Source organism: Cervus canadensis, chromosome 28 (assembly GCF_019320065.1).
Source record: "Cervus canadensis isolate Bull #8, Minnesota chromosome 28, ASM1932006v1, whole genome shotgun sequence".
In the NCBI taxonomy this organism is placed as follows: domain Eukaryota; kingdom Metazoa; phylum Chordata; class Mammalia; order Artiodactyla; family Cervidae; genus Cervus; species Cervus canadensis.
The window spans coordinates 47,624,651-47,648,049 of record NC_057413.1 but is presented as its reverse complement, the minus strand read 5'-3'; the positions used below and the strand labels follow the sequence as shown (position 1 = coordinate 47,648,049).

The 23,399-nt window shown below is 33.4% G+C and overlaps 1 protein-coding gene across 5 annotated transcripts in view; it reads right to left on the bottom strand.

Moving 5' to 3' along the window:
- UBR2 (ubiquitin protein ligase E3 component n-recognin 2) overlaps positions 1-23,399 on the bottom strand; it is a 102,157-nt gene that overhangs the window by 40,406 nt on the left and 38,352 nt on the right. For 3 of the 5 annotated variants that reach the window (XR_006265938.1, XM_043449356.1, XM_043449354.1), the window contains exons 5-15: positions 21,760-21,890; positions 19,447-19,585; positions 18,942-19,004; positions 14,749-14,869; positions 12,814-12,921; positions 12,356-12,444; positions 11,155-11,253; positions 5,571-5,734; positions 5,382-5,481; positions 3,853-3,981; positions 1,189-1,372 (exon numbers count right to left, since the gene is read on the bottom strand). Coding sequence is in view for 4 of the 5 variants with exons in the window: in XM_043449356.1 (XP_043305291.1) it covers positions 1,189-1,372; positions 3,853-3,981; positions 5,382-5,481; positions 5,571-5,734; positions 11,155-11,253; positions 12,356-12,444; positions 12,814-12,921; positions 14,749-14,869; positions 18,942-19,004; positions 19,447-19,585; positions 21,760-21,890 (1,327 nt within the window). In the remaining variant the exon portion in view is untranslated. Of the gene's footprint in view, positions 1-1,188; positions 1,373-3,852; positions 3,982-5,381; positions 5,482-5,570; positions 5,735-5,923; positions 6,067-11,154; positions 11,254-11,323; positions 11,423-12,355; positions 12,445-12,813; positions 12,922-14,748; positions 14,870-18,941; positions 19,005-19,446; positions 19,586-21,759; positions 21,891-23,399 lie in introns of those variants that run through there. The other 2 variants (XM_043449355.1, XM_043449357.1) reach the window with 2 other exon arrangements.

The window sequence follows — 23,399 nt, the reverse complement described above, 5'->3', positions numbered from 1 at the left end:
ACTGAAGATCAATAGTTCAGCATGCAAGTATCAATACTTATGAAAACAAAACTGGGCATGAACAAGTTATAGGAAAAAGAGATTTCTGCCTACAATCACAATTTCATTCCAGGTACTTTTTATTGTTCTACTTGTACTATTTAAATTCACATGTCTAAGTTCAATCTTAAATCACCACAATTTCAATAAGAATCTAAAAAAATTGTTGGAATGCTAACATCTATTGGCAAGATAATGTGGTAATGCACAGAAAAATGAAAAAAAAAAAAAAAAAAAAAAAAAAAAAAAAAAAAAAAAAAAAAAGGCTTCAGAAATGACAGAGGGATTGTTACTATTTATCCCATAGACATTAAAAGGATAATAAAGGAATTTTATGAACAACTCCATGTCCACATATTTGATAACTCAGATGAAATGGACCAATTTCTTGAAAAACACAAACCACCAAAACTCACACAAGGAGATACAGATAATAGGAACTGCTAAAGAAACTGAATCAATGATTAATTACCTACCAAAAAAGGGAAAGTATCAGCTCCATACGATTTTACTGGTGAATTATACCGAACATTTAAGGAAGAAAAGATGCCAATTCTCCAGTTTCTTACACTTACACACACACACAAACTACTTTCACATTATTAAGTTACTGAGCCACATACTTAATCTACATTGCAAGTTCTGCAATGAATGAAAATATTTACCTTGATAACTTTACTTTTCTACTCTCTGAGTTAAAAACCGAACTAAAGGGAACAGTATGTGAACAGGTTAAGAACTATGCACTCAAGAAATGTGGAAGGAACTTACGATGTCTATAGAGACAGTTGAATGCATATGCAGAGTTTCTGGCTGCCGTGAGGTAGCAGCTTCAAATAGTCGAGCATGTATAAACAGTGTGTAAATCAGCTACTTACAATTAAAAAAAACTATCAACCCAATTTCGAACTCATTTCAACCTGATGATTAAAAAATTTATCAATAAGAAACTGCTTAGAGAGAGAGGAAGTCTAGGGTGTTTTCAATTTTTTTTTTTGGGTGTTTTTAATTTATTAACAATCACTTAAGTGATAGACCGAACAAGAACACTTTCAAAATAAAGCATTGTAGGTATTCAGTAAATACTAACCACAAGCAAAGATTCAAAAGACAATTTCAGGGTTCTCTTTTTAGGGAAAAATGTTTTACCTGCAAGTAAGCGAGAAACTGGGAGGTGAATGCTAACTTTTTCTTTGGAAACACAGTATCTGATAGTTTCCACTGAATGTCCACAAATGCTTAATGTAACTGGCTGTTCACCATCCGTAAAACCACCATGACACTGCGTCAATACAGCAAGGCATTTCTTGTAAGCTTCTATTAATACTTTTTCCTATAAAAAAGGATTTTATGTTAAGTTTCTACAATATTAAACAAGAATCTCAAATTCAATGATGAATATTTACCTCAAATATCAATATGGGCAAACTCAATCTTCCCCTCGCAACTTGCTCCCTCTATCCAACGCCCTGTCTCAGGGAACATCTCTATAGAGCTGTAGAAATCTAGAAGTCATTCTAATATACTCCTTTCCCTCATTCCCCATTTTTTTCTTTAAATTGAGGCATAGTTGATGTACATTAGTTAGAAGTGTACAATATAGTGATTCAAAATTTTTATAAATTATATTCCATTTAGTTATTATAAAATATTGACTATATTCTTTGTGTTGTACAATATATTCTTATAGCTTATTTATTTTACACACAGTGGTTTGTACCTCTTAATCTCTCCTATTTTGTCCCTCCTGGTCTTCTTTCTTTCCATTGGTAATCACTCTATACCTTTGAGTCTGTTTCTGTTTTATTTTTTAGATTCCACACGTAAGTGATTATAGGATTTGTCTTTCTGACTTATTTCACTAAGCATAATACCCTCCAGGGTCCATCAATGTTGTTGCTAATGCAAAATTTCATTCTTTTCATGGCTGAGTAATATTCCATTACACCTACCCATCCATCTACATATTCTTTAGCCACTCATCTATTGGACACTGTATCCTGGCAATTGTGCTGCTATGAACAAATAATGCTGCTGTGAACACTGTAAGTCTTAGTCACTCAGTCAAGTCCAACTCTTTGTGAGTGGATTGTAGCCTCCCAGGCTCATTGGCGAGCATGTATTTCTTCAAATTAGCGTTTCTTTATTCTTAGGTATATACCCAGGAGCGGGATTGCTGGATTTTATGGTGGCTCTACTTTTAGTTTTTTGAAGAACCTCCATATTGTTTTCCACTGGGGCTACAACAATTCATATTCACACTAACAGGTGTACAGGTTTCCTTTTCTCCACATCCTCGCTAACATGTGTTATATGTGGGCTCTGTGATGACAACTATTCTGACAGATGTGAAGTGACAGCTCACTGTGATTTGATTTGCATTTCTCTTATGATTAGCAGTGTTCAGCATCTTTTCATGTGCCTACTGGTCATCTGTATGTCTACTTTGGAAAAATGTCCATTCAGGTCTTCTGCCCATTTTTTAATTGGGCTGTTTTTTTAATATTGAGCTGTATGGGATGTTTATGTATTTTGGATAATAATCCCATATTGGTCATCTCATTGGCAAATATTTTCTCCTCCTCAGTAGGTTGTCTCTCTGTTTTGTTGATGGTTTGCTTTGCTGTGTGGAAGCTTTTAAGTTTAATTAGGTTCCATTTGTTTATTCTTTTGTTTCCTTTGCCTTAGGAAATACATTCAAAAAATTATTACTAAGATTTATGTCAAAGAGTGTTCTATGCTTTCTTCTAGGAGCTTTATGGTTTCCAGTCCTACATTTAGGTCTTAATCCAATTTGAGTTTATTCTTTTATATGGTGTGAGGAAATGTTCTAATTTCATTCTTTTACATGCAGCCGTCCAGTTTTCCCAGCATTACTTACTGAAAAAGATCACCTTCTTTCCACGGCATATTGTCTCCTTTGTTGTGGATTAATTGACCATAATTGTGTGGGTTTATTTCTGGGCTCTATTTTCCTCATTCCCCATTGTGCAATCTATTACCAAGCTAGCAACTGCATCTAAAAATGCTCTCAAACTTGACCACTGATATCTCCAGTCACTTAAAGGAAAGCCAATGTGCCTCCACTGAACTTCCTGCTTCTACTCTTGCCCTCCTCCATCTGTTATCCACACAGAGTAACTTTCAAAAACATGTAAACTGGATCATGTCTGTCACTTTTCTGCTTGGGAGTCTCAAATGGCATCCACTTCAGTCAGAATAAAATTCAAACTTTTGAATATGGCCCTGCAAAGTTATGTCTTTGACCTCTGCTCCAACTACAGCCTCTCACAGCTTCTGGAACAACCATACTCCTCTTCATCAGAGAGCATGATACAGCTTTTGCTCAGTCAGGAATATTCTTTACTCTGATCAGTTAACTCTGACACATAGTTTAGATCTCATGGAAGCCTTCTCTGATCTCCCAACTTACACCTCTCCTCTAGATTTTATAGCCAAAGGAGGCCAACATAGTTTAAAGACACAGGACAAATGTACTAATAGTAAAATTTCATTTTGGGGTAAATTTATAAACTTTTTATACACTCAAAATCTTGATAGGATTATGGGGGGAAAAAAGGAAGATAGCAACATAAGAGAAAAGAGTGTGGATTATATCTCCCTCTATTTTCTCATTTATCTAAGGCTTTAGGGTTGTAACTTTTATGGAATGTATAGGTGAAAGAGGAAAATATGCTATTTTATGAGCATATCATTATTATCCCCTCCAAACCACCTCATATTTTACTTAGGAAATTGTTTCTCTGCCCCTCCTCCATTTATCTCCTATCCCTGACCCCAGAACAGACTCACATCTAAAGCACACCAGTCTTGTATCATTGAAATGACATGTGTTAATTTCATTTGTAGTGTGAAGGCTGCTTCCCACTCCGGTTCCATTTCAATATGCTGTCCTACTTGACGTGTAATTGGATCCATTCCCTTAAAAGAAGTGAGAAGATTTTAAATGAATTAAAATTACATTTGTTCTTCTACATAGAAACTTAAGAAATAATGTAGAAGAAATATATACTGATTACAAAAACATACAACAATTTTAACAGGAAGTTTCAAGCAGTATAAGAAGTCCAACTTCTTAAATTACATGTTTATATAACATTCCCTAAACTTTTATAAAGAAAAAAATCCCAGTAAGATACAGAATGAATTACTTTAAAGGCAATCTTCTACATGTTTTAGACAATAAATTTGTACTTCATTGCAACAATCCTTCAAATTCCTTTTCAGTTCTATCATCTATAGAAAAAACTGTCAGAAGAAATTTGACAGGCTTTTAAAATGCTATTGAATTTATAAATATGTTCTATAAAATACTAAAATAAAAATTTTATATTTATTTGTAATTTGCAACTGCAAGTTTTCAGAGTTTGAAGGGAAGCAAAACCAGAAAAAGATAAACAGCTTTTAATACAAAAGAATATACCTCTTTAGAAACTAGCCTAACTACCCTGGTATAACAGAACTGATTAAATGATGGAAAATATAGGACATTTTGAGTATTCAAATTAACCAAGGTAGCTACTGTTTCTATAGGCACAAAGCAAAAAACAGAAGTACTATACTAAATTAAACATCCATTAAACTACCACATAACATGGAACTAGAATATATCCTAAAAAGGACAGGTACTAAAGGAAGCATATGATATTGCTCATATTCTCTGAAATGTTATCTATCTTTTTACAGCCAGGGGAATTCCCTGGCTGTCCAGTGGCTAGGACTTGTGCTCTCATTGCTGAGGTTTGATCCCTGGCTGGGGACTAAAATCCCATAAGCCTCAAGTTGCGGCTAAAAACAAACAAAACAACAACCAAAAAAACTGGTTAACTATACCAGTTAATTAGTTTCTAGATTTTGTTTTGTATACAGAGGTTTCCAAGAAGAAAATTAAATGGGTGAGGAGCGTTCTATACTCTATCAATATAAATATGACATCCATGAAATAAGAAAGAAATATGGAAACATTAAAAAAACACACAAACATAGCTTCTTAACTGAGTTGACAATACTTCCATTTAAGCATATTCAAAACAAAATAACTTGAAGCCCCCAAAGAAAGAACATTAATGGTAAACAAAAAAATAACCAAATACAAAAGAACAGCAGATGTCAGAACCTGTGCTGGGATCTCATGCATTCTACACCTTTCTAAGAGTTTCCAATTAAGAGGAGCTTCTTGGTCCAAATTGTAGCTATCCAAATTATTCTTTTAAACATGTGCCCAGAAGGAAAAAAATGCAAACAGAAAGATATTTAGATCAGTGAGCCAAAAAGGAAAAAAGTAAACGTTTCCCTTTTGAAATGTATCTATTTATACATACCTGCATACATTTGAGTAATTCCAAAAAGGCATCAAATCCTTCCAGGAACTTCTGCCTCAGACCATCTGACCATTCAGTTGGTTTGCTAATTAACACATACCTGAACAACATAAAAACAGCAATGAGTATATGAATAAACAATGACCTTTTACAAGTTGCAACTTGTTTAATAACTGAACAAAAACTTACTTGAGATCTAAAATAAGACTCTGAACCCTCCTAAACTTAAAGGCTTGTAAAGCAGTATATCGTTCAAACTGAAATCTGCCTTGGACATCTCGATGTCTCAAATGATCCATGAAAGTCTTAATGATAATGGTCATCAGGTTTTCTTCTGTGATAAGCATCCGAGCCTAAGACAAAGTATATCAGAGTACAGGGTAATAAAAAACTATTTACCAGAAAGCTAAAAAAAAAAAAAAAAGTCACCAACACTGGTTAGCTCTTTCAGTTTAGACCTTTTTCAATACAACTATATAATATCATAATATCATAAATGCATTATTGTGTATTTCTAAATAACAATTACTTACTCCAATTGCCACGTGTATGAAGCAACAATTATATCACGGAGAAAGATGCCAGAATGTAAGGAGACAGATCCAAGGCTCATTATTCAAAGACAATTCAGGGTGGGGGATCTGAACCAGGCTGCAAATTTTCCTTAACTGAGACTTTTAGACACCTATAATGGTATGGTATAATTATTCTAGGATCCACAGGCTTATATCACAGATTCTGTAGAATTCAGTATGAAATATGAAACCATATTTCTTTTAAACTTAGTTGAGATTTATTTTTTGTTTCTTTCTATGTATAGATATACATATCCATGTATTTTTGAATAAGCAAATACACTTAAATGATGCAAAAAAGAAGTAAAAAGGTAAGTCTCTTAGCTCCCAAAGTTCCCCTTTCAAAGGCAATGTTTGTTAGCCATTTTCTTACATATACTTCCAGAGGTGGTACGTGTATAACATATACATGTATGCATACATACACATATATATACACATTTATAGTATACATGAATAAATGTTATTAAGTAGATATAAGTATGGCTATGTAAAATGATCTCTGCCCCCTGCCTCCTGCCCAAAGGATAGCATATTACAAACACTGTTCTGCACTTGGGTTTTTCACCTGATATATTTTGGAGATTATCCCATACCAGTTAACATAAATTCTCTCATTCTTTTTAACTATCCCAACTATTCTCTTCTATCAAACTTTATTAGCCAGGCCCTTTACTGGTGAGCATTTAGGTTTTTCCCAATCTTACGCTATTTATCACAAAAGATACTGTAACAATTATCTACTGTGTACAGCTGCAAGGAGATTCATAAAATAATTTCCTGGAAGTGAATTACTGTGTTAAGGTAATATACATTATAAATTTTGACTGATATCACCAAACTCCAAATTGTCTCCTGAAAGAAGACAAAGATGTCAAAGAAGAAAAGATGCCTAATGTAGAGGTTAAGTGGTAAAGTCATCAGATAAGGAGAAAACCTATTAATGTATAGTTAAACATCCCTTTGAAAAACTGTTAAATCACCATCTCATTGCCAGGACTTAGGCTCCAAGAAGCTCAAAGTCAACAGGATTAATGTATGTTAATTTTCCTAGACAGTAAAGACTATAGTTCAAGTTTGAAGGAGGGGAGGAATTGACAAGTAAAATGATTTTCCTTCTTGTTTGCTGTATTAGTCAATTTTGAGACAATTAAATGAGTATATGCAATTTCACTGACTTAAGAAAAACTTCTAGTCTCAGGGGACAAGCTTTTACCATTTTGCCATCAAGCACATTGTTTGCTTTCAGTTTTTACCTTTTGTTTTGCTATAAGGTACTTTATCAGATTAAAGAAATTCTTTTATTCCTATTTCATTTGCAATGAGGTTTTATTAATTTGTTTTAAATCATGAATTCAGGATAAGCATTTGATATGATCAATTTTCCTCCTTTTTGTCTGTTAATAAGCTCTTTTATGCAAGCTGATTTTGTTTTCAAATGGTATACTACTCTTGCCTTAAAGATATAAAACAAACTTGGTTATGATACATTATCCTTTTCCCATGTTGCTTGATTCTGTCTGCAATTCAATCTGAGTTTTGGTAATAAGATTACAGAGGACATCATTAAATTGTCAAGTATATTCTCTCTCTGTTTTCTAGAAAAAGTTATATAAGACAGGTATTATTTTTTTCTTAAATATTTGGAAGAATTTCCCCGTGTAGCCTTTGGGCCTGGGGACTTCCTTGTGAGCAGATTTTTATATTAATTAAAATTCCTATTTCTTGTTTCTCTTGTAATAACTGGTGTTTTTTCTTAGGGATCTGTTCATCTCATCTAGATTTCCAATTATATTAACTGGATCCTAATATTGGCTATTTTCTATTTGAAATCTGTAAGATCTGTAGCTTTTGCAATCCTTTTTAAATTAAAATTTTTTCTATTTTTCTTATTAGACTTTCTAGAGATCTATCTCCCACCAGTTTTGCTTTTCTCAAAGAAAAATTTTTTGTACAATTTGTTTTGTTAATTTGTGTTCTTTACTATTTCCCTTTTTCTTCTTTCTTTAGATAAAAGACAGAAGTAGTTGTACTACAATGGCCTTCAAGATCTGGCATTATCCACCCCCATCACACCCCATCCCCAAACTCAATGACCTCACAGATCATTCTCCTTCTCAGTCACTCTAGCAACACTGGCCTGATTCGGGTTTTTTTCTTCTAAAATATCAAGTGCACATTCACCTCAGAACTTTGCACTTGCTATCTTTCTCTGCTGAGGAGACTCTTCCACCAGCTGGGCACATCACTTACTCCGTCACATCTCTGTTCAAACACCATCTCTCCGAGAGGTTTTTTGGAAAAACCCTGTATAAAATATTACCCTTTCACTGCCACTCTCTAACCTTTTAATCTGCTTTCCTACTTTATAGCACTTCTCAACGGCCTTTGATTTGTAAGCAGTATTACATACATGTATCTCCTCCTAGTTAAGATTATAAATTCCATGGGAACAAGGTCTTTTGTCTTTTTTGTTTACTGCTCTACTTATCTCCAGAGTCTCAAACAATGCCTAGTTAATAAAAATTCTAAATAAATATGCTCTGAATTACAAATACTTGTTATTTTCCTAGTGCTTCTAGCTAAAGGAGTCAGGTAAGAAGCAAACATAAAAAATTGAAATATTAGAAAAAACCAAAAATTATTTGCAGATTACTAGAAATTCTAAGGAATTAACACAAAATATTAGAGAAAATGTTAGTAAGAAAACCAGATAGATACAAGATGGATATATAAAAATCAGAAGTTCTTAATATATTAGCCATAATGAGATTAAAATTGTGAGTAATTTATAATAGTGTCAAAAATATAAAACATAAAACGCTTTTAGGACAAATTATGTTCCTAGATGGGGATATTCAATATTGCAAAAATATCAGTTCTTCCCAAATTATCTATACATATTTTTTCAGTCAAAAACTCTAACCTGTTTTTGAAACTGACAAATTTACTTTTGTTTGTTGTTGTTTAGTCATCAAGTCATGTCTGACTCTTTCAAGGCCCCGTGGGCTGCAGCCCACCAGGTTCTCCTGTCCATAGGATTTCCCAGACAAGAACACTGGAGTGGGTCACCATCTCCTCCTCCAGGGGATCTGCCCGACCCAGGGACTGAGCTCACATCTCCTGCACTGCCAAGAGGATTCTTTACCACTGAGCCAGTAGGTTTTCAGTCAAAAACCCTAATGTGTTTGTTTCTCGGTTGTTTTTTGAAATTGACAAAATGATTTTAGTCCTTTAAAAAAAAAGGTCTAAAATAATTAAGAAAATAATTTTTTTCCTTTTTTTCAGTTCAGTTCTTATTTATTTACTTGCATCAGGTTTTTCAGTTGTAGCACATGGGATCTTTAGTTGCTGCATGTGGGATCTAGTTCCCTGAGCAGAGATTGAACCCGGGCACCCTGCAAGGGGCGGCGGGGGGGGGACACACAAAAGTCTTTGCAACTGAACCACAGGCAAGTCCCAAGAAATTTCTTGGCAAGAATAATAAAAGGAGATCTAGAGCTCTATAAAATACTAAAATGGAATATTAAGCTAAAATTATTAGAACTGAGTACTGGCATGGAAATGAACAAAAGGATCAATGCAGGAGAAATGCAGATTTGATTACACATGGGATCATCTCAGAGGCTTCTCAAACTCATCGCTTACTAAATTGAAAGCAACACTTTCCCTCTTTACAAGTTCTACTCATTCTCCAAAACTTCCTATGCAAGTGGCAGAGAAATCTACTTGGTTACAACCAGAAACCCAGGAATCACCTTTACATTTTCCCCTCAAACCCAATAACCAATGACTCACCAAACCCAATATCCCTGAAACCCAAAGTGTGGTTGTTTAGCAGATTTCACTACTTACATCTCTCTCACAACTTTTATACCCTCTGCCACAATCCCTAACAGGCTCCCCACAACCACTACTACCGCAGCAAATTTGTTCTCCAAATTACAAAAAGCTTCATCTTTAAAAATCACAAATGTGATGATGTAAGTGCCACTTCAAACTCTTCAATGCCTTCCAATGCTCTTAAGATGAAAATCAAAATCCTTCATTTGGACCAAAATATCTCATTAGTGGGTAAATAGACTTCAGATAGCTTCAACTGTGCTAGAATACACCCTTGAATATAAAAGTATCTGAGGATAAAACAGTCATTAAAAAAAGAAGCTGGAACAGACACCTTATTAATAAAATAAGTGTAGAATACTCATAGCTCCATACAGTTAGGCCCTTGCCTATGTTTCTGGTCTCATTTTATTCCATGTTCAAGGATGTTCGACTGCACTTCTTTCCTTCTATTCCCCTTATAGGAACGTCCCTACTTCAGGGTTTTCTCAAGTGCTGGTTCCTCTGAATGGGTTTTCCTTCATGAGCCTGCATAAAGCTACACAGAATCCTCTTCCAAACTGTGGGAAAAGGTCAGACCTTTTTACTATTCTCTCAGAACAACCAAATTCTTCAGAGTTTTTACTATAGCTTTAATTAACCATTTATGTGAGTCTTTCCCTCTACAGTAAGTTTCATGAAGGCAAAGACTATGTCTGTTTTTGTTCACCATTTCATTCCCAAAACACAGAACTAAATAAACAATAGGTGCTCAAAGTTTTGTTAAATGAATCAAATATTAATTATTCAATATTACAAAAACATAAGGACGCCTGCTGGAACAACTAGTGAAACTTAGTACAAGATCATGGAATCATCATGATTCAATTCCCTTAGTAATCCCTTGCCTTAGGGTGGAAAAGGAGGCTTCTCAAAAATGTGAGATTATATACAATAGGCTGTTTCTTCCTTCCTGTCTTTCTTTTTTTGGCCACACTGCGTCCTTTGTGGGATCCTAGTTCCCCAACCAGGGATTGAACCCAGGAGCCGGCAGTGAAAGCACCGAGTTCTGACCACTGGACAGTCTAGGAATTCACACAAAATGTTGTTTAACTAATGAGTTTAATTAACTTGTCAGTTCAAAATCTCAAGGAAGTACTATGAGAAAGTACAGATTAAGTTCAAATTAACTTTCCCCCTCCAGATTACATATTCAAAGTTATATCTTCTGGTATAGAAGGCATCCAAAGTCGTATCACCCATTAATAAAATATTTTTCTATTCAGAAATATACAGATCTCAGTTCACTATTATTTTAAGGCTTTACTCCTTCTAGTGGAAAACAAGAAAGTTCTTCTTAGTCTTTTAGTACTTACAAGTGAAGGGACTGTGAAAATCTGAACCGAGAAGTCTGCGATTGAAAACTCTCTGTCGTGGTCATCTGTCACATAATCACTCTGCAAACGCTCATAGTTCTATTAAGAAGGCAAAAAAAGGCAAGGAGTGCCAGCTATCAGTGACAAAGAAGAGGCAAGCACTACTCACCAGAGTAGGTGCGGTGAAGAACTGGACAGACAGAGCAGTCACGGACACTGCTCGCTCGTGATCATCCTCCATAAAATCTCTCTGCAACTGCTGGTAATTCTAAACAACAAGGGGGAGATTCACCTCTAATCCACAATGACCAAATGTTTAAGGATTATAATGAAAAATCAGTGCTGGAGGAGTCAATAAGATGTGCTATGAGAACAACTGGAATGATTTCTACCAACTACCAATATACTAATCTGTAAACACACTGATTCACTATGCAATCTTCTTGAGCACCATGGCAGTTTATGAGCTCAAACAGGAGTAACAGCTATTAAAATCCTGGGCTGTTATTGTGCACAGATGAGCTCAATCACAGTAGCTTTACATTGTCTCTGATGAAATCAGACTTTCATTACTTCCGGATGGCTATCACAGTCACCTGGTGGCTCTTTCAAAGTACACATGCTTGGACCCTATTCTTGGTGAATCTGCTTCAGCAGGTTTGAGAATGGAAAATACAAACATGTATATTTTGAAAGAGCTCCTCAAATGATTCTCATATGTTTCCTTTGTTAATAATCCCTAACTCAGGTGAATAAAAATAACCAAGCAGTTAGCTTAAGGAAAAAGAGCAAAATTCAATGGTATCAACAACCTATAGTTCATGATTTTTAAATCACATCCATATACACATGTCATTTCAACTAAGATTATCTTTTCCTACACAAAATTTAATAGGAATATCGTAATTCAGAATGGCGTAGGTTTAAAGTTTCCATTTATCACTTCATGTCATATACACTGCATAGATGGATATTTATATTATCATGGCAGGTTATAAACGTGAAAAACCTCACTGCTAGACTTTTATTCTATTGATAAAAGATAAAAAGATACTTTATGAAGTTTCTTAGAATGTAAAAATCAACATAATGACACATTACTATCAGCTACTAATTTTACAAATGCTGGATATAATCATGGACTACAGCTATTCTGTATATAACCTATTTTATTACTCTTCAAAAGTGAGAAACTACTTACCTTTGCAAATCGAACAGCAAACAGTTTCTTGTATTTCAAATCCATAAGTAGACTGCTCATGAACAACTGATGATACACACTCCTAGCACCTTTTACAAAAAGAGCAGATATAACATGAAGATATACCAAACAAGCCAAAAATTACATTTCCAAAGTTTTCATATGATCAATTGTATTTTTAAATCTTAAGAGCGAAACTCTACATGTATTCCTTAAAACATGTGAAACCTGTTTCTTTAAAAATCAGTTTTTCTAAGTGTATTCTTCCAACAAAACATAAAGGTTATTTGAGAAATGGATCCTCAAATCTGTTTTTTTTCCAAAGAATAAGACTGCATGAGCTAATTCTAAAAACCATAAATATATTTATTAAATATTTCCTCAAATGAAAAAGAAACTTTAACATCCCAATTACCTATGAAAGTTCCCCTATACCTTACAGTAGTTAAGATACTTACCTTTCCACAATTTGGAATCACTAAGCATCAATCTATCCACTAGAGAAGAGTTTTCACCATCTGGCCCTTCTTGTAAACCAACCTGACATAAAATTCGGCGAAGGCCATCTTAAAACAGGAAGAAAAATAGTCAAGAAATAGTTAACTTCAAATATTAAAATAAAATAACGTATTAGTAAAAATGTTCAAATGGACTTTACTATAGAGTTTTTACTTGCTTTTTTAAAAGGTCAAATTTATTCAGAAAAAGTAACTATATTAACTATTTTATTAACATTTTCACAAAATGGAGAAAAATTCCAAATCTTGCATTATATACCAATTTTTATTCCAGAATACCAAAATATTTGTTTATCAGAATGGCAATGACCTTTTATGCTTAAACAATTTAAACAACAATCAATCCAAAAGCCACTGACGTACACATGGTTTTCTAAGCATCTATGCTAATTAAACCAGGTATTAGAAAATTGTTATATATCCTATGGTAACAAAAGATAGGTATAATACGAAATTATGCTACCATTTAAAAGAATACATGCTCTGTACTTTAATATATACCAGTCCATTTTATTGTTATTATGCAAAATGTTCTTTATTAAACAAAAATACAAAAATATGTACTTATGTATACCCACTATATGAGAGGCTTTGGAAGACAAATTCCTACATATTCTAAATGCTAAACTTAAAAAAAAACCTTCAAATATTAATGTAAGCATTAACAAAAGTAGAACTTTAGTAACCTCCGGTTTCGTATTTTATATTTAAAACCACTGTTTTTAGTCATCTACAATCATGCAAAATAATCTGAAACTTTTTAAATTTAATTATAAGAGCCACCAAATAGAAATTTTTTAGAAGGCTACAGAGAAAACTTTATATATATTAAATAATAGATGATAAGGTCTTTAAATTGTTGATGATAAATTTTCTCAAAGAAAAATTTTTAGCAGAAAACTGTTTCCATGATACTATTTATTAATCCTGTAGCACAGTACTTGGCATACAGATAGATACCCAATGGAAAACAGCAAAGTTAAAAAAGGTTAAGAAAACTAACTGGAAAGACATTTAAAAGGCAAGCAAACATATTCTCCTAAATTTCCACACTTCCCGATTTTCACTTGTCAGTTCACAGTTGGCAGTATTCTAATAGCTTTTCAATACAAATGTTTTAGAAATTTTCTTTATAGCAAACACTGGAATATCATGCATCCAAACCACATCCCTTGCCTGAAGAAATGTAGGACAGACAGCTTAGATGTATTCCTAGTTTACTCTTCAGTGTTACACAACAAACTTGTATTTTTGGCATTGGACATGAAGGCTCTTAATTGTTACCACTACTTTTAAAAGATTATCTGATCTGTAGACTATGGAAAAACAAAAATTCAAAAACATAGTAACTTCAAATTTGCATATTTTCAGGGTTGCAAATTATCGGTAAACACAAACTGTAGAAATCAAAACAAAGATATCCTTTAAACAGTCAACCATTTAGGTTTTATTTACAGTAGCATTTTCCAGCTTGCTTTGTGGAAAAGAATTCCACAGGATGCTCCATTAAAAATAGGTTCTTTTATCAAGCTGGTAAGATTTAGATTTATTAGCATATTAAAATCATTTACAATTGTTTAATCTACTGTTTCCTTTATTTGAAGATAAATAAATACCTTTTATTTATGTATGAAAATACATAAATGTATGCATATGAAAAAGATCCCATAGATCAAAATTTGGGAAGTATTTTTTTGTGTATATAAAGATATTCTTAGATGGTATTTTAAAACATGAAACTAAAGCAAAAAAAAAAAAAAGAAAAGAAAGGAAAAATCAGAACACCTGATTCCATTTGTTACTTTTCCAAAATAGTTTTACTAGGGCATATGAGCTCATTTTTAAGTCAATTTGCAAAAGGTTTTATGGACCTACCTGAATATCCAATAATACTTCCCAGCCAAGACAAAAGTTTCAAACCAAAATTCTGATGTGCGACAATAGACGAATGCATAACTTGAACTTTGAGTGGCTTTGTTTGTCTACTGGTATTTCTCTTAAAAAGAAATGACAGGATGAAAAAAACCAAAACTTAAAAAGGTTTTTTTATTTTCTATAAAGTAAGTCAAATTTTTATTAAATATAACTACACTCTCATCATTATAGGTGAGTTATTCATGTATGTGTGTAAGAAAAACACCACTTGGGTTACTTTATTCAGATTCTGATTTTCTAGAAGGAATCCTAGGATTCTTACAAAAAAGTAAGAAGTTACAGTTTTAACCTGAATTCTTGGTCTTATATCTGAAAATGTGCCCCATCAATTATAAATTATTTAAGTGTTAAACTGACTGTACGTTTTTAAACTAATTTCTTAATGTAATTATACACTAATTTGAATAATTTACTTCACTGCACAAATGTGATGTTATCAGTACTTAAAAAAAAATTATAGTAAACACACAACACTTTCCAGCTTAACCATTTTTAAGTGTGCAGTTCTGTGGTGCAAAGTACACACTGGTGTGCAACTGATTTCCAGAACTCTTCATCCTGCAAAACTGAAACTCTGTACCCAAATACGCTGGTACCTCATACAAACAGAACCTTCTTGTGACTAGCTTATTTCACTTAGCATAATGTCCTCAAGGTTCATCTACACAGTAGTGTGTACCAGAATTTTCTTCCTTTTTAAGGCTGAATAAAATTCTACTGTATGTATATAAATTCTGTTTAACCATTCATCCAGTTAAATAGCTCCTTAAGTGTCTATCAGTGGATGAATTGATAGACACCTTTTGTCAACTGAACAATGCTGTTATGAACATGAGACTCTGCTTTCAATTCTTCTGTGTACATAATCAGAAGCAAAACTGTTGGATCATATGGTAATTCTATTTTTAATTTTTAGAGGAAGCACCATACCGTTTTCCATAGTGGTTGCACCATTTTACATTCCCACCAATAGCACACGAGGGTTCCATTTCCCATATCCTTGACAATACCTGTGATTTTGTTATTATTGTTGTTTATAACAGCCATCTTAATGCATATGAGGTGCTATCTTATTGTGGCTTTTACTTGCATTCCCCTAATGATTAATAATATTGAGCATGCTTCCCTGTTCTTTGCCAATCTGCACACCTTCTTTGGAGAAATGTATTTAAGTCTATCAAAACTTTTCATTTAACATGATTTCCCCCTTTTCCTTTTCTTTTTGAATCATCTTTCTACCTATCTCATCCCATCTCCATAACCCACTTTAGCACAGTATACCTTTGAATATTTTATCCACCTTATATGTATCATATATGCACACAGTTATAAAGACTTTTGTTTGATTTCCAAAAAAATGGAATATTACCATACTCTTTTGCATCTTTGTGTTAACAGATTTTTTTGGGGGGGTGAGCTTAATGACTCATCATATTCTGTGGTGTGGATTTATTTAAACATTCTCTAGAGAAGGGTATTCATATTCTCTGTTTCAATCTTCTATGACTACAACAAAGGTAGTAGTGAACATCTTTGTACACACACTAACTGGTGCTTATATTTTTATGGGATAAATTTCTAGGAGAGGCAAAATTTTAATATATGCTAGTAGATTGTTTTCCAAATACATGGTAGTAATTTATGCATCTCTGCCAGCAAGGTACTTTATCACTCTAATTTCTCCATCTGTTGGGTATGAAATCTTCCTGTCATTTTGCTAATTACTAGTGAGCTTGAGTCTTTTTTTACATATATTTATACCATTGAGATTACCTCTGCTGTGGTTGTCTTTCCATACCCCATGTCCATTTTTCTATTCTGTTGTTTGCTCCCTACTTGATAATCTATGAGTGCTCTGTTTATCATAAACATTAAACGTCTATCCTTTGTGTTAGAAATAATTTTTCTAAATTTACTACATTTTTAATAATATTCTGCTATGCAAATTTTTTATGTAGCCAAAAAAATGTCTTCTTTTTAACTCCTGGGGTTCTAGTCTTGGTTAAGAAGCTCTCTTCCTCCCCCCTAGAATATATCTTTGTCCTAGATTTTCCTCATACTAGTATCTATCTCTGAACTTTCTATTCTATATTATGAAAATAGTATTGCTATATCTATGCAGACATTACCAGAGACTTGTTTTTTAGGGAAAAACTGAAATAACACTATTAAACAACAAATTAAAGGGAAAAAATATCATCTCCTTTACCTGGATTCTGTAAAATTACCTGTAAAATTCTATCCTAATTGCTTTATCATTTACACTTTATCTTTCTTTTTCCACACACAGACAAAAAATAATCACAGAAGGTAACTTACATGGATCATGTCCTCTTATTCCTAAAAAGTTCAGTATATAGTTCCTAAGAATGCAGATGTTCTACCACAGTATTGTTTCTAATGCATTATTAAATTGAGTATGTCCAGATATCAATAATTTAAAAAATAAGACACAAACTCATAAACAGAAAAATATAGTTTGCTACATTAAAATTAAAAGTTTTTGCTCAAGGAGAGGCATCACAAATAAGACATAAAGTCATATGTCAGGAAAAGATACTGCAACAAAAGATCAGGATTCAGATTATATGTAAAGAACCCCTACGAATGAGTAAGAAAAAGACAAATGACTTTAAAAAAAATGGGTAAGTATATGAACAAGAAACTTACAGAAAACTTAAATGACCAATACAATAAATATGAAATAAGATACTCAGTAATCAAGGCAGTGCAAATCTAACAGATGCGATACCATACATACACAGAAGGTTGGCAAAAATTTTTTAATTTGACAATATATAGTTCTGACAAAGCAGTAGAGACACGGGAACTGTACTTCACTGCTGGTTGGAATGTATACTGGGTACCACTATTTCGGGGATTACCTTGGCAAAATCTAGTATGACTGAAAATGCTTATAACTTAACAACTCGACAATGCCATTTCTTGGTATATATACTAGAGAAACTTTTGCTTTTATGCAACAAGAGGACCAAAAAACGTCCATAGCAGGACTGACTGTCATAGAAAAAATTGGAAATATCCAAACTCTTCATCAACAGGAGAATGTAAAATTACAGTATAGTCATCAATGGAATACTTTACAGATACATATATCGAAACAGATAAATCTAGAAACAACACTGACATGAAAAGACAAGTCACCATTGATGGTATAGTCATCAATGGAATACTTTATACCATACATGTATCAACACAGATAAATCTAGAAACAATGCTGAAATGAAAAGCCAAGTTACAATATAATACATTCAGTATGAATCTTGTTATATAATGTTTAAAGACCTCCAAATCAATGCATATAATATTGATAGGTATTTAGCAGATAAAGTAAAAGGCATGTATGGAAATGAAAAATTAATTAACAAAAGTAGTTAACTCTAGTGAAAGAGGAAGGGGAATGGGATTTAGAAGAGATAATACAAGTGCCTCTGTACTATTTTATTTATTTAAAATAAGCATGAAGAAAATAAGATATAATGTAGCACACAGGCATTTACTGTGCTATCTCCATATTTTATCTATATATTTAAAATATTTTACAATATATAAAATTATACTTTAAAAGGATATTTACATAAAGTGCGGTTACAGGGAATAGTTAAAAACAATAAATTCTAACTTTTAAAAAGAAATCTAAATGTGGGGAATAGTTTTCTTTCAGATGTATTATACACTAAATGCTATACAGCATACCTTGCTATAAGTGACCAAGAAACAACTTCCCTTGAATTCTAGTCTTGGTGCTAAAGGCCAATTTAATTCCTAAAAAGGTAACATGAAACCCTATCAAAAACAAAACAAAAAGCAAAAAACTTTCTAAGACATCTTTGATGAAGAAATAGGAAGAGAGAAAAAATATATATGTATTGCATCTAAACATTCATTTTTTTATATCTATCTTACAGCTTAAAAAAAACTAGGTAAAGCAACAAGCAATGTTATACTAACGTATCTTTAAACGTGATTTTTAGCTGATGTTGGCTTTACATTCAAGAAGGCAGAAAAATGTGTTCATAAACACCAAAATGTGGGACTAGTTTTTTTTTTTTTTGGGACTAGTTTTATACTAATAAAAAATACAAGTGTACACATGTTTTTACATTACTTACCACAATTATTGATTTTGCTTGTTCACAATACTGGAATTCTCCGTATCGAACAGACCTACGTCCCTGTAAATAAAGACATTTGAGATTAACTTGCAAAAATATTTATATTCAGTATTAATAATTTTTGAATCAGTAAACAGTGTTATATGAGCATATAACAACTCTGGTCAAAGTTTAAATATTTACAATGTTTATTTTATTCATTAATTAGAAAGTAAATTAAAATATTTTCCTTCAAAGCAATCCTAACATTTTCAAGCCATCAGTAAGTATATACCTTTGAACAATACTACATTTGTTCTTCTGTATAGAATGAAGGCAATTTATGTTTTCACCTAAACTTTCTGACAACAGCCTACAGTTATATCCAATATATATTTGGGACAATATTCATATGAAATTAAAAAAAAATAACCTAGACAAACACTTTTAACTTAATTTTCTAGGATACCTTATCTGTATTAAAAGTGTAATTACACAACATCAATGTAATGAAATTACTTACATCTCGATCTACTGTAGTTGCAAAGCCAATGGCTTCTTTTTGTGTACAGTTAACAGCTTTCTGAAGAGTATAAATAACTTGTTCATAGGTATGAACCTCATCATTAAACAGCATGCAATAGTAGGTGTCACTCTTCTCGCTGTGGGATAAAACATTAATTACACATCATCTATTTGCATATCACCCTGCTCCAGGATGATTTATTAAGAGAACACTTTGTCCTGGGATTCTCTAGTATCTCAGATGGTGAAGAATCTGCCCACAGTGCAGGAGACCAGGGTCCAATCCCTGGGTTGGAAAGATTCCCTGGAGAAGAGCATGGCAACCCACTCCAGTACTCTTGCCTGGAGAATTCCATGGACAGAGGAGGCTAGAGGGCTACAGTCCATGGGGTTGTAAAGAGCTGGACATGACTGAGCACCTAACACTTTCACTTCAGACACTTTGTCCTAGGGAATGTGCTAGGCACTAGGCACATATCTGTAACGAAGTCATCTGTGGTCCCCACACTCTATGATGTTATCAAGCTGGTGCAAAAGATACATACATATAATCTGTGTGAATTAGTTTTTATCAAGAACAGGATGCCAGAGTGGGATAAAACCAGTCTGGGAGTTCAGGGAACTGCCAAAGAAGTAACTTGAGAGCTGAAGTCAGAACTGGCTATCAGTGGTGCTCAACTAGGGGGAATTCTCCTCAACCCTTCAGAGATGACCACTTGGCAATGTCTGGAAACATTTTTGGTCGTCATGACTGGGATAGAAGTGCTACTGGTGTCCAGTGGGTAAAAGCCAATGATGCAGTTAAAAATTCTACAATGCACAAGTCATGCCCATAATATCTGACCCCCAAAGTCAACAGTGCCAAGGCTGAGAAACTATAGTCTAGTAAAAAGTGAAAGGTGGTACCCTGGGTGGTACCCTGAGGTGGTAAAGGGAAACTGGGTGGTGGAGCACAGGGAGGAAGGAGGAGATTAGTCTGGAGAGAGGCAGAAATCTTAAAGACCCTGAAACAGACTTGGACTTTTCCATCCTAAGAGCAATCCAGGATTTGAAATGGTGAAATAGGAGCTATAGTCAGATTTGCCTTAAAATTCACTGTGGCTACAGTGCGGAGAATGAACTGCAGGGAGACAAGAGTGGATATGGCAGTCTGGTTAAGGGTATCATGCTGTCCAAGGATGAAATTAATATAATTTGGACTACCACAGTAGTAACACAGATGAACAAAAGTAGAACAACTTGATACAGGGGTAACCTGCTGGACCCGAAATCTAAGTGGATACATGGGTGATTCAGGTTTCTGGGTAGATCAAACGTCATTTACTAAGATGAGAAAACATTACAAGTAAGTTAGATTGTTTTCCCTTCTGTGCTGGTAGTCCCAAACTGAAAATGGAATAGAAAAATAAAAACACAACTTTTCTATTCTCTAGGGTCTAAATCTGGATTTTAGATTTAGATCTTAGTTGGTTCCTAACTCAAAATACACAAAGATAAAGTTATGAGGTTAACTAAGTCACTTTCAACAGTTCCAAAAAGGAATGCTAACATCTCATTTCATTAAGAAACATAAACTATAACCTGATTATTTGGAACACTGTTGAGAAAGCAAAAGAGATACAGCACCAATGTCCTTTAGACTCTCACTTGTATTCAACCTTGAGTATGAGTATGATTCCAACAAGATTGGTTAGAATTAAATGTAAAAGAGAAGGCTGCTCGAGGCAAGCACATTCATGCAAAAAAGTTAAGTCCTTAGCTGTAATACAGCTATAGCAGAATCCAGCTCTCTGGTTGCAAATTTACAATCTCCTCAATAATTTAAGAACAAATGGTTAAAAAAAAAAAGTTAGATGTACACCAAAAGAAGCACAAAGTGTAGAATAAATTAAAAAAAAAATTCAGAATCAAAATGATTAAAACTGAATTTGTGCATTTAGTCAAACCAAAAAACTCACTTAGGTCACAGTGCTCATTCCCTAATCAAATCTGACAGATGAAACAAAAAGAATTATCGAGTTAACAGCTTTAACACAAAAAGAAGAGAAAAGTGCCCGTGCTTGCAACCAGTGGTACAGCTTTAGCTAAAATATGGCTATAAATCAGCCAAAGCAACCAACAGGAAAAAACCTCTACTAATTAAATGGCTCACATATATTTTAAAACTATAAAATCAAGGTTATTATTTTGCTGAAAACTAGTAATTAAAAAAGATTATGTTCAATCCTAGCTACATTAATTTGAGGAATTAGAATCAAAATGTTTAAAACTAAGTATAAGCAAATACAAAGAATAAATGGGTTGTACTTACATCATCTCTAAATCTGGTGGTAATTCACTTTCTTTTTCCCAGGTTAGTATCTCTACTGCATATCGAAACATAATAGCAAAAATGTTATAAGTTCTTGCTATCACATCTTCTGATAAATGGACAAGAGGATCCTGAAAGAAGAAAAAAGCAACCATGTTAAACGCACATTAATTCTCCTTTTTCCCATTCTGCCTTCCTCCTCAAAATACTACTGTAAAAGGCTGACTGATCCTCCAGCGTCAATTTCTCTTCAATTTGATCCTATATGTTGTATTTCAGCAAATCAAACTTCTAAAACATTTTGTCCACAATAATCCCTATTACTGAATCTTCTGAATCAAAATATTCCAAGGCTCTCCAATGCCTAACACATCTAAAAATTTTGGAATGGCATTATGGGATCTTAAAAGCATGTTTACAGCTTCATATCCCTCTAATCCCCAAATTCCAGGATAAACAAAGAAAAGTTATCTAAGGACAGGCAAGCAATATTTAGTTTTACAGGTATGAAGGAAAGCCTAATTTTGAGGATTCTAAAGGGGAGAAGTCAACAAGATCAGAAAACTGCTCCTTGATGCAGTTAAGAGTCACTCACTTTCAGTGAGACAAGTTGTGTATGCATGTAACACGGAAGTTCGCACATTAGACTTAACAGTGAATAAGTCACTAAATTTCAACGCTAATGTAAAAAAGTATTACTATAAACATACAGTAAGTTTATCATGGTATCTTTCAGTCAGGCTGGCAAAATGTTTTACACAATCTTTAATCTTAATGCTTTATCTTATGTTTAGATTTAAGATAAACATGTTATTCAGCTTAATGGCTAAAAGTGTTATATTCATCTCTCAATAAGAAAATCAATATATTCCAACATGATGGAAAGGGAACCAGCACATTCTTGCAAATATACATAAGGACACAGAAACATTTTTGTACATCCTCACCAAGGACCAGCTTAATGGAACTGATATAAATCAAATGGAAGAGAGTAATAACAAGAATGAAGAAAAAAGGACAGATTCCTAAAGAAGATGGGTGTAGGGCTTAAAGAGTGCAAGAAAAAGTAAAGTAAGAAGAAGATTTTCCAAAGTCTTACAGAACTTTCTACCTATGCTTTATATGTTCCATCAAAAAAAAAATTTTTTTTATACTGCTACCAGGTTTGCTACCATTTCTTATGGAGACTTTAGAAGTTAACATGGTAAAATCACCTATTATAAAGAAGGTACCAGAACTGGAACCTTTTGGGGATTCATAGAAGAGCGGCTAGAAATCATAAAATGAACCTCACACAGAACTAAAATAAAAAGTAGAACCAAAACTCAGTTTTCTAGGTTATAGTATCTCACTATACGGTCATTCTGTTTCTTACATTATTATGTCCCATAATACAAGACATTTTAGAGGACTGAAGAATTATGATAAACAGGATTTATAGGAATGAAATGGTGTTGTGATAGAAACAACTGCCACCTCTTGAGAATCCAAGCCAGTAGTGTTCAAACTCTGTTCTACAACATCCCAGGGCCTGTCAGAGATGTTTCATATTTGAAATACACATCTGTTTAAAAATATATGATTATCTATATTTTTAAACAGTCTCCAGATAAAGATTCTTCTGCCATATTTATATGCAC